Source organism: Pongo abelii, chromosome 10 (assembly GCF_028885655.2).
Source record: "Pongo abelii isolate AG06213 chromosome 10, NHGRI_mPonAbe1-v2.0_pri, whole genome shotgun sequence".
Classification (NCBI taxonomy): domain Eukaryota; kingdom Metazoa; phylum Chordata; class Mammalia; order Primates; family Hominidae; genus Pongo; species Pongo abelii.
The window spans coordinates 100261625-100274103 of record NC_071995.2 but is presented as its reverse complement, the minus strand read 5'-3'; the positions used below and the strand labels follow the sequence as shown (position 1 = coordinate 100274103).

The window sequence follows — 12479 nt, the reverse complement described above, 5'->3', positions numbered from 1 at the left end:
CCAGCCAGAGTTGGCTCCTGGAACCAGGAGAGGTTAACTAACTGGTCTTCAGAGTACCAAGATAAACCTGAAGGTGATCTCCCACATTGCCTGAAGAGAGCTATTTTGTTAAGTTCTAACTCTTAGGAAGCATTAACAAAATAACAAAGGAGTAACAACAAAATAGGAGGTTTTGAGAAAGAAAGTAGTTTGAAGAAAAAAAAAGTGAACAATGTAAAATGGAGTCTAAATTTTGAAAGCCTTGTCACCTACCTATGATTTCCTTCACGAGAATGGGCTGAGAATAGTACTTGGGCTCACTGGCACCAGCTGCATTAACAGCCTTCACACGCACAAAGATCTTTGCATCTGTTGGCAGACCTGTGATGGTGAACTTCGTCTTGTCGATCAGATCTTTGTTTGCAACTATCCAGTCCTCAGCTGAAGTCCGTAAAAGAAAAGGAAAAGGAGGAATGCTGTTTAGTGAAAAAAATCATCTTAACCATTACAGCCAACTCCAAATTAGTATTTTACTCATAATAATACATCATTTAGAGAGATTATGACTTTGGTCTGGACTCCAACTACATGAGTGGACAGTTTTCATATATTAAATAAAAAATAGCCTAAAATAGCTAATATAAGTAATAGGAAAAATAAACTATAAGATTCTGCTGTTTCTGAAAAATTTTTATTCAGCATGAAAGCATCCTGAATAATAGTAACTGTCCACAAGAATTTTGTAGCAGTTTTATTCCAATTTGGTTTTATAATGATTCATGCAATCATGATAGCTAGCCATCTATACACATTAAAGTTCAGAAAAACAGGAAAAGGCTATCTTTATGAATGAGAGACATTGACCTTTATAGTCATATAATATGTTTTTATCTTGGCTGATTTACTATTGTAGGACACTAACATGGGTATAGAGAACCTGACCATATTTATTCACATTGATGAAGATAAAAAGCTTATATCACAAAGAGAGAACAGTTCATGGGCTGATTCCTCATAAGGAGTTGGTACAATTCTAACCTTGCAACCAAAAGCTAATTTTAAAAAGTTTTTGGCAGCTTGCGTATCACATCAAGAGAATTTTAACCCAGCATTCAGGGCTTACGGATGTTTCAGCATCTAAAAGTTAGTATGCATTTTGCCCACAGGAAGAAAGAAGACTTTGATCCCACATTATTAACTCACTGCTCCCTCTCCCCCAACTCTAAGGATGTATGTGTGTGTGTGTGTGTGTGTGTGTGTGTATGAGTATTCTTCATGCTTGGTCATTCAATATTCCCAGAAACATTATAATATAGTAAGAAAATTTGAGAGCTTCACGGAATACTTTACCTGGCAGATCATAGGCAGCCTCCCCATTTTCATCAGACTGTTTTGCTGATGTACCTTTGAGAATCCGTCATTAAAATTAATTAAAGACACCCACTTTCACACCAGAATAATATCATATCAGCAGTCAGCATTCTCTGTTAGTAAAATATGCAAAGTGTGCAAAGAGATTTGTCCTCAGAGCAGTGATGGAAGAGACCAAACGGTGTTGGGGGGTTCCTCAGGAGAGCACAGCCTGCTCTGTGCAGACTGTGGCTTCTGTCCTGAGGCACCTGCCACAGAGAAGAGGAGAAAAAAGAAAAGAATAGAGAAGAGGAGAAAGGAGGCTGGGACACCCCCAGTGGTCGGAAGAAGTGATAGAGAAGAACAAAGCAAGACCCTGAAGAAAACAGAGGAGCAGGTCCTGGAATCTGCGGGGGAGCAGCGCACAGTGAGACAGTCTATCCTTGTGCCTGTCTCTGCCACCCCAGCAGGGGAGGATTCTCTTAGGTCCTCAGGGAACACGGTGCTCCCACAGTGGGGCTCCCTCATTCAAGACTGGGAGTGCAGGCCCTTGGGATAAGGCCAGCCCTATTTTACCAGGGCCCAAGTTCTGAAGAGAATTGGAGGCTGCCCCAGCAGCTCAGGAGGCAGCCCTAGTTCCCATGACAATGAACTCTGTCAAGAAAACAAATTGAGCCTGCCTGGGGTCCCTCATCCCACATGGGCGGCTCACAGGGTGGTCTTGGGCATACCGACTGGTTTGGGATGATGACTTTCTCGGTATCAGGAGAGGAGTGGAGGCATTGGGGACTGGACTGGCTGGCCCTTGGAACTTTTGCCTCTCTCTTGTTCTAACCCTAAAAGGAGTATCAAGGAGCAGGGGCAGGCAACTAGAATATCCTGGCAGCTAGGAAGGCATGTGGAGAATAAAAATTCCTTATGTCCTTGAAAAAGAGATACATCTTTAAACAAATGGTCTGCTTGGGAGCTTCTGTGTTGGTATTTTCATAGTCAAGAAACAGTGGATGAGAAAGTGAAAATAAGAGACTCAGAAAACATGTACAAAAGAGTGAAGAACTAGTAAAAGAGACAATTTCAAGAGAAAACAGGACGAAACAAGACCAGAGGGGGAACAAAAATAGCCCATCTCTTCACATTGGAACCACTTTAATTGGGGAAACACAGACAAAGAAGATGGTGTCCCAGGGGATGAGGAAGGAACATGTAAGTTATTTAACATGTGAGGAGAATTTTTAAGAAAGGAAAGAAAAAACTAGAGTGCAGAAAGAAAACAAAGAAGACTAAAATGCTGCAGGCATTAAAAAAAATAATAACAAAACAAAAATGAGAGAAAGGCATAGTCCAAAACAACACACGATCTTACAAAACAAATAATTCTCTTACAGAATAAAACCTGACGTCTCTAAAAGCATTAAACACTATAGAAAATTAGTCTGGAGGACAACAGCCATTAAAAGAGAATGAAGAGTCGGCAGCCACATAAAATAAGAAAAGACTGCAAGAAGAAAGATACACGTTGTGAGAGAACTCCCATAGAAAGCTAATTCCAAAACATTACTCGGCAAAATATATACATAATAATGACTGTGTACATATACATATGTATACACGGATATACATATGTATCTACACAGACCGCACGCAAAATTTTGTAAAATACACTTCGTTGTATTTTATCTAAGGTGGGTAACATCAAAATGACAGCCATCTATCATTTTGCTCTGTCTTCTTACTTTTTAAACCTATCAGAAAGAAAAGAGTAAAGAATTTGCTCGATTCATACATACACAAAAGGTTTATGCTCAAAGGCCACAACACACATAAGATTGGGATATTCTGCTGGCTGGACAATACAAAAAAACAGAATGGAGGGCTCATGACTTTTTTAAACGGGGGCAGGAAGATGGAAGAGGAATAAACTGAAGTGCTCAAGAATTTACTTGTTGCATTACTGACACTATCCCCTTCCCTTACTGGGTTAACCCTGGAAAGTTTCTGACATTTCCACTGCTTTTGGTTAGTGGCTTTTTAAATCCTGGAGAAACCAATCATAGGACTCCATGTGCGGAGTAGGCGCAAGAGGGATTGAAGGGTATCAGGATACTTCATTGTCCCTCTCCTCTTCCTCCCTCCAGAACAGAGGTGAGCATTTCCACAGGTGCCCCAATCCAGGCACCTGGGATTTCTTTTTCAGCAGTTTTCTCTTCATAGGAAGTTTCTTCTCCATAGTGAGTTTCCTCCAGGGGAGGTGCATTTGTGTTCACATTCCTGATTTCCCAAATGTGCTTCGTAACCTCCTTCCTTCATTTGGAGGATCTATGTTAAAATTTGGTGTCCAAAGAGTTTTCTTGGAGGTGAAGTCTTGGGCTACCGTTTGTGGAATTTGAACAAGTTTCCTGGGAGATTGTTTACCTACCATCATCTAGAATGGAACCCAAGTCCAGAGCCATTTTCAAATGTCATCCCTTTCTAGTTATGGCAAATAAGAAACCAAGAAACACAACAGGATTTTGGTAAGTTTCACATTCTTTTGGTTTTCAGGTAATTCTGGCCCATATTTTCTTCTGTCATTTTTTCTTTTTCTATTATTTCTATCAGTGATTTTAAAAATGTATGGCCTTGTTTCTCTTCCCCTCCTAAATTAAACTAATTACATTTTTATATCCCCAACTCCAGAGATAAGTTACTGATACATATTGAACTTATTTCTTATACGCTCGAGGATTTAATGCTGCTTCCTTTAAGAGCGGTTCTTAATTCATCTTATTTTTAGATGAAGGCAGGTGATGATCACTAGCCAAATATGTAGTCTACCTTTATTACTCAAAATAGGTCACTCTTTTGATAGTTAACTTCGGCTAAGTATAGGTTTTAGAATTTCCAACTGGCTTCATCATAACTAGACTTTTATATTGCTGTGGTGCAATTCAATTCCACCAGTTTAAGAAGTGGAAGTCCTCAAAGTTTTGTTACAATCTCTTCCTCCCATGTCTGAGTTCAGTTATGGTGTTCAATCTGGCAGCCTAGCCAAGATATTTTTGAGATATCAATTTATAAGCACCAAGTACTAAAAAAGGGCTTAGTTTGTATACATCTCAGAAGGATGACGTTTGGTTTGATCTTATTTTCGTAGGAAGGTGATGCGTTCTCAAGAAAGAGAGACAAAAGAAAGGGGAGGGACATATCTCACCTATTGATGACAGTATTCGTTTTATCTACTGGTTGTACTTACTTCCTTCAAAGCAATACTCTAGCACATAGCCATCTAAACCTGCCGCACCAATGTGGTCTGGGGGGCGCCACCTCATCGTGACAGTCGTGTCAGTGACAGAGTCCACAGTCAGAAGAGTAGGAGGGCTTGTTACAGCTTAAAGATAAAAGAGACAGAAAAGAATAAACTATTTACTACATAGCTATAGTGTAGGAATTGTGATAAAATCAATGGGGATACAAATAAAAATAGACACAAAAGCCCTACATCTTAATGAAATTCAATTAAAACACCTTGAGCATGGATGTGTGCAAGGCAAAGAGCTGATCAATGTGAGAATTTTGGAAATGTTGTCATGTGTTTTTTTCCAAATTGAGAAGCTGGTGTGGGAAGCTGGGAGGCCCAAGAAGTTGAAGAAGGCAAGATTTGGGATCTAATGATCTAGAGTAATTTTCCCATTGCTCTCTAATTTCCAAGTGCAAACTCTTGTATTACATTTTTTTCCATTGAAAAGAATACCTCATTGCCATAAAATAATGGAGATGTCTTTTTTTTTTTGCCTTCACTGAACTAACTTTTTTGATTTAATAGATAACATTTAAGGTGTGACCATAAAGCAAAGAAACTAGTTTCCAAGTGTAGCCTGTTGAACTGATCTCAATTTGCTTCAGTGATAGTTGTTTACACTAAGCTGGGTTATATTAATAGGTTAATACCTTCAGAAGGGCAAATGGAAAGTACTCATATGTCCATGGACTCAGCAATATGTTTTCAGTGGGGAATGGCAACAAGAGCCACCCACAGTTGGCACTGGAATTATGGTAATGAATTCCAGGGCCTATGTTATGAAGTTATTCAACTTGACCAAACCTACTTTTTAATTTCTTAGACATAAAATTGTACCTAACTGTTTCAAGCTCCTGCCCACCTACAACTCTAAGAAGTGTCCAGGCCTGTTCCAGTTAGGGATCAGAGAGAAAGCAGTCATACTCTGGGGCAATGATTCTGATGACAAAGACTCATCTCTCTTGACTTACCCAAAGGAACAAAAGGCCTGGAGGGCATACTGGGCTTGGAGATGCCAATGGCATTGACTGCAAAGATGCGGACCTCATAGGCCACACCTTCAATCATCTTCTTGGGCTCAAAAGTTGTTTCTTTGCAGAGATCAAAATTCAGCCTCATCCACCTGGAGCTTTGTTTCTTCTTCCTTTCAATAAAATATCCTGCAGGTATGCAAAATGAAAACTAAGGTTTTTCCTTGGTCTCTGAAATTAAATTTTGTCAGATATTAGAAGTCCTTAAAATTTTGCATTTTTTCATCAATCTATGTGAAATAGTCATACATATATGTAAATATTTTTAACCTACCTTATTCCAAGAGAATAGAAATATTAATATAAAATATAGATGAAAATAATGGGACTAAGAAATTAAAATTATACTACAAAGAGAAGAAAAATGGATCACAGATAAGTCAGCCATAGCAACTTAGTCACTGTAGGTGAACAATATAATCAGAGGCAATGTAGTTGACTCTGAGTCCCAACAAGGAAGATAAGAAGGGAGAAATGACCAGTCTCGTGAGTCTCACTATTAGCAAAGAGAAAAAATTCTCATGGCATAGGGGAAGCAAATGCTTCTAAGCATTTAAATAGTTTTTCTTTTCTTTCTTTCTTTCTTTCTCTTTTTTTTTGAGACAGAGTCTCACTCTGTTGTACAGGCTGGAGGGCAGTGGTGTGATCTTGGCTCACTGCAACCTCCACGCCCCCAGGCCCAAGTGATCCTCCCACCTCAGCCTCCTGAGTAGCGAGTAGCTGGGACCACAGGTGTGCACCACCATGCCCGGCTAATTTTTGTATTTTTAATAGAGGTGGGGTTTTACCACGTTGGCCAGACTGGTCTCGAATTTCTGGCTTCAAGTGATCCACCCACCTAGGCCCCCCAAAGTGCTGGGATTACAGGTATGAGCCACAATGCTCAGCCTAATTATTTAATTCTAAAAGAAATTTCTTCATAGACAAAATCATGTAGAATCAGACATTCACTGGCTAGGATGGTGGAAGTTGGGCTTATAGTTGCTTCAAAATTAGTGTGTATAAATGTCAAACAAAAAAAGAAAACCAGCCATCAGAGCTATTTAAATCTCGAGTAATTACAGAGCATCTCAGCATATATATTTGATTTTGAGTGCATAAAGTCACAGTAAAATAGATTTTCTTCTAAATGCAATATTTTAAAATGTGCTCTGTACTAATATGCGTAAAGAGGACACAACTGTACTGGCAGTTACACAGACTAACCAACATGCAGTTACCTAGGATTGGAGAGCCTCCATCGTAGGCAGGAGGTTCCCAGTTCATGATACACCAGTCATCTCCCACCTCTGTCACAGTCGGTGCCACTGGAGGATCAGGGAAGTCTGTGGCAGACAAAAAATAGGATAAAGTAAAATAAGGAAGAGGGAGTAGAAAAAAAAGTTAATAGGAAAATATGTTTCTTGGTGATAATCATTGAAACTGTTATTTCTGAGTACTTTTCCATGTTTATTGAATTATGCTTATGACATGGTTTGGCTGCGTCCCCATCCAAATCTCATCTTGAATTGTAGCTCCCATAATTCCCACATGTTGTGGGAGGGACCTGGTGGGAGAGAACTGAATCATAGGGGCAGTTTCCCACATACTGTTCTTGTGGTAGTGAATAAGTCTCAAGGTATCTGAGGGTTTTGTAAGGGAAAACCCCTTTGGCTTGGTTCTCATTCTCTCTTGTCTGCTGCCATGTAAGACATGGCTTTCACCTTCCACCATGATTGTGAGGCCTCCGCAGCTACAAGGAACTGTGAGTCTATTAAACCTCTTTTTCTTTACAAATTACCCAGTCTCTAGTAGGCCTTTATCAGCAACGTGAAAACAGACTAATATAATACCAGTTAGTAACTAAGTTGGGCAAAAATTTGTGCTCAATATGGGATAAGGGAAGATGAGCCCACCCCTTGCTCCAAATAAAAATAATGATGTCTCCAAATCCCTTAAACCAGTGTCCCAACATTACAGAATAAATCCCATATGAAACCCAAGACTCTCATTCCTTACCTTGAAAATGTTAACCGAGAAATTATTGTCTAAATGTTGAATATGGTTGCTGTGGTTGTTGTTTTTAACTACAAAGTGAACTTCCGCAGAACTGAATCAAGGAGTTTTACAAGACTCAAGATGTTGGCTGGTAGAAATCCAAGTCAAAAATGGCAAGTCACAATATCTTGTAAGTATAGTTCGGTGTCTGATAAAAATGACCTTAGTTTTTGGTCAATTTGAAATATGTCATTTAAGGAGAAACTAAAGAAGAGGAGAGCATCAGACCTTGGAACAGTAGTAATCTGCTAGACTCATTTTATTCAGTTTCGGGCTTAGGAAAAATGCGCTTAGATAGCTGTCTAAGGACCAAGGCAGATCTTATCCCTCTGTAATGATTGTGATGTGGGAAGTTATTTAGCAATTGTGTTTCAGTGATGTTTAAAGGGCACCAAAAGGGAATATGACTTTGGAGAGCTAATGACCAGCAACCCCAAATGGCTGACCTTAGCTATTCTTCCTCCAATGATAAGTCCTCTAGGCAAGAAAAAAAAAGAAGACAAAGGAAAGACAAAGGAAGGAAATGGAAGGAAAGCGCAAAGAAGGAAAGTCTACTCTGAATCTTGACATGTCAGCTTGATTCTGGAAGTGTGTTTATCTGGAGGACTTACCCACAACTTTAACCTTGATGCTTGCATGTGCCTCTCCAGCTTCGTTTTTCAGATTGATGTGGTAAACACCAGAGTCATCTCTTTCAGCTACATCAATGACCAGAGTGCTGCTATCAGGGTAAGATTCTGTCCTTATCCGGCCACTGCCTTCCATAATAGCCTATAAAGTGGAGAAACAAAATGTGGCATGATTTACACAACAACAAGGGCTACTTCAGAGTCTCTTATAAATTGAGCAATTCAGCAGACTATAGAGTGTATAGTGCATAGATTATATAGTGTATTCGGTGGACTATATAGTGTAACTATATAGTGTTCATCCCTATTATATGTTTTCTCAGTTTACTTCTCCCCCAACTCTAATGATAAGGTATTATCATACCATCTTACACATAAAGAAACTGAGATTTATCTTGCTCAAGGTCACACAGGTAGGAAGTAGCAGAATTGAGATTTGATCCCAAAGCCCACTAGCCACCAACTTTCCCAAGAGAAAATTAGAGGACTAAAAATACAAGTGCAGAAATGTCATTCTAGGAGAGGAGTCCCTGTGTATGAAATTAGAAACCCTCAAACTCCTATGAGAAACTAAATAATGATTTGTTCATTTTCTTAGATGTTTGGAAAATTTTAAAATACTGAAAAGGATTGAAGAAGGCTGCAAGGCCAATTTTCCATTTTCTTCTTCTAGTAAAAACATAAAAGAATGAACATCTAATTCCCAAAGGAAAGACAGAGCGAGGTTGAGCCTCCTATTATATTTTCTTTCTTTTACTTTCTTCTCCTATTTTTTCACTTTCTTAAACCTGAAATTTAAAGCAGGATTATATTTTTCTGATTCCCAGGTTGTATCTTCTGTAAGACAATCAATAGTCAATATACAAAGAGGAAAAACAGAGAAGGTCAAAGTAATTTAGAATCTGGTTATTTGCCACTAAATACTAGGTAAACTCTCTACTCTTTTGTGTCTGTATTAGGACTCATAAGTCTTCAATAACCTAAGACTGTGATCACAGTAAGAATACCTGAAATAATTCTCTAATTCTTCCATTTTGCAATAGAACAAAATTTCCTCATATCAGCCAAATTCTAATGTAAGATTTTAATAGATGTTCTCCTTTGTTTTTATTTATTTTTTATTTTTCTCACTCCCAAAGCTAATCCATCTCCTTTCATTTTAATGTGAGAAAAAAATTTATATAGGGTCGTGTTACACTATCATCTTCAGTTTCCTATATTTTGTTTTGTTGGTTTGCTTGTACACTGTAATTTACATAGAACAAAATTCACAATTTTTAGAAATACAGTTGTATGAATTTTGACAAATTTATGTAATTGTATAATTACCACCACAGTCAAGATATAAACCATTTCCATCACCTTCAACCGTGGCTCCAAGCTTTTTGGCAATTAAACTACACCCTACACCCTGCTCCCTGGATCCACTGGTCTAATATCTGTCCTTCGTTTTCCTTTTTCCCAATTGCCATATAACTGGAATCCAACAGTATGTAGCCTTTTGCCTTTGGCTTTTTTCTTAGCATGGTACTTTTTAGATCTTTCCTTGTTGCCGCACGTATAACTAGTACATTCCTCTTTATTGCTGAGTAGTATTCCATTTTGTATTCCATGTGTAGTTAGTTCAGGTATGTACCAACTGTGTGTTTGTACAATTGGACTTTTGAGTCATTTCTGGGTTTTGACAATTATGAACAAAGCTGCTAAAAACATTCATATACAGGTTTTTGTGTGGACATGTCTTCATTTTTCTTGGGTGAATGACTAGACATAGCATCATAGAATTGTATAGTAAGAACATATTTAACTTTATAAAAAAACACCAAACTATTTTCCAAAAAGGATGTACCATTTTGCTGTTACATCCACTTTGGAAAAGTGATGTATGTACATTTTGTTGTTCCATATGCTTGTCAGAACTTGATATTGTCATTTTTAAAGTGTTTTTTTAAAAAGGACATTAAAAATACTTTTTAAGTATACCTTCTTTCACTTAGCATAATTATTTTAAGATTCATCCATGTTTTTGTGTGTATCAGTATTTCCTTTTATTGCTGAGCAGTAGTCCATTGTATGAATATATTACAATTTGTTTATCCATTCACCTGTTGATGGACATTTGAGTTGTTTTCAGCTTTTGAATCTTACAAATAATGCTATTATAAACATTTGCTCTGGGAGTTTTCTTATTGTTTTGATTACATTGCATTTTTTACATTGGTAACCATGTCATCTGCAAATAAAGACAGTTTTACTTCTTCCTTTTGAATATGGATGTCTTTTGTTTCTTTTTCTTGTCTGGTTGCTCTGGCTAGAAGCTCAAGTATGACGTTGCATAGAAGTAGTGAGAGCGGACGTATCTCTCTCTTTTCTGATCTTAGAGGAAAAGCATTCACTTTTGCACTATTAAGTAGGACAATAGTTATAAAATTTTCATGGATGTCTTTTATCATGTTGAGGAGGGTCTTTTTACTTCCTAGTTTGTTGAGAGATTTATATTAGGAATGGATCCTGGATTTTGCCAAATGTTTTTGCTGTGTCTATTGAGAGAGCTGTATTTTTTCCTACTTGTTAATATCATGACATATTAATTGTTTTTCAAATATTAAACCAACTTTTGGATTCCTGAGATAAACTCTACTTCGTCATGATATATTACATATTATTCTTTTTATATATTGTTGGATCTGATTTGCTACATTTTGTTTAGAACTTTTAAATCCATGTTCATGAATGATATTGGTTTGTAGTCTCCTTTTCCTGGAATGTCTTTGTCTGGTTTTACTATAAGGGTAATACTGGCCTTAAAGAATGAGATAGTAAATATTCTTATCCTCTCTTCTTCAATTCTGGGGAAGAGTTTTTGTAGAATTTGGTATTGTTTCTTGCTAAATGTTTGTTAGAACTGTCTAGTAAAGTCATCTAGACCTGAAATTTTCTTTGTGATATGTTTTTAATTACAAATTTCTTTTCTTTAATTGTTATAGGGAAATTCAGTACTGATTTGGTAGTATTCCACAAGTCTAATATATGACGTGTTCACAAATATTTTCTTTTTTGTTTTTGAGATGGAGTCTTGCTCTGTTGCCCAGGCTAGAGTGCAGTGGTGTGATCGCAGCTCACTGCAACCTCCGCCTCCTGGGTTCAAGAATTCTCCCACTTCAGCCTCCCAAGTAGCTGGGACTACAGATGTGCACCACCACACCTGGCTAATTTTTTTGTATTTTTGGTAGAGACAGGGTTTCACCATGTTGGCCAGGCTGGTCTTGAACTCCTGGCCTCTGGTAATCTGCCCACTTCTGCCTCCCAAAGTGCTGGGATTACAGGTGTGAGCCACGGCACCCAGCTGCTTTTTCAACTTATGATATTTTCAACTTACTATGGGTTTATCTGGTGCAACTCCGTCATAAGTCAAGATGTATCTGTAGAATAAATTTATAGTAGTACAGTTCCATTTTTACCTTTACTAATTCTTACTTCTATTTCTTCCCTACTGAACTTGTATATTTGTTGTCATAAATTTCACGTATACTTATGTTATAAACCCCATAATGTATTGTCATAATTTTTGTTTAAACAGTTTTCTTTTTAAGATACTTAAATATTAAGAAAAAAGCTTCTATGTTGATCCATGTAGTTACTATTTCTGGTGCTCTTTGTTCCTTTGTGAAAATATTTCCAGCTGGCATCACTTTCCTTCTAACTTTAAGGATTCTCTTTAAAATTTCTTGTAGTGCAGGTCAGCTGGTGATGAATTCTCTCAATTCTTTTATATCTGAAAATAATTTATTTTGCCTTCATTTCTTAAATTTATTTCTGTTGAGTATAGAATCCTAGGTTGACAGTTTTTTTTTCAGTACTTTAAAGATGTTGCTTCTGTTTTCTCACCGGCCATGCTTCCCAGGAAATATGCTGCCATCCTTGTCTTTGTTTCTCTTTATTTAATGTGACTTTTTCTCTATCTGCTTTTAATATTTTTCTTCATCACTGGTTTTGAGCAGTTTGATTGTGATAGGTCTTGGTGTAGTTTTCTTAATGCTTCTTGTGCTTAGGGTTTATTGTGCTTCTTGCATCTCTAAGTTCATAGTTTTTACCAAATTTGGAAACTCTGTGGCCATTGTTAATTAAATATTTTTTTTTCCTTCTCCTTGGGGAACTCCAGTTCTGTCCTGTCTT

At 37.5% G+C, this 12479-nt stretch overlaps 1 protein-coding gene across 6 annotated transcripts in view; it reads right to left on the bottom strand.

The window, feature by feature from the left end:
- Positions 1-12479, bottom strand: part of MYBPC1 (myosin binding protein C1) — a 96194-nt gene that overhangs the window by 17730 nt on the left and 65985 nt on the right. For all 6 annotated transcript variants that reach the window (XM_054527552.2, XM_054527555.2, XM_054527553.2 and 3 more), the window contains 5 exons: positions 8286-8445; positions 6858-6962; positions 5578-5766; positions 4562-4696; positions 253-420 (listed from right to left, as the gene is read on the bottom strand). In XM_054527552.2, coding sequence (XP_054383527.1) covers positions 253-420; positions 4562-4696; positions 5578-5766; positions 6858-6962; positions 8286-8445 — 757 coding nt within the window. The remainder of the gene's footprint in view (positions 1-252; positions 421-4561; positions 4697-5577; positions 5767-6857; positions 6963-8285; positions 8446-12479) is intronic.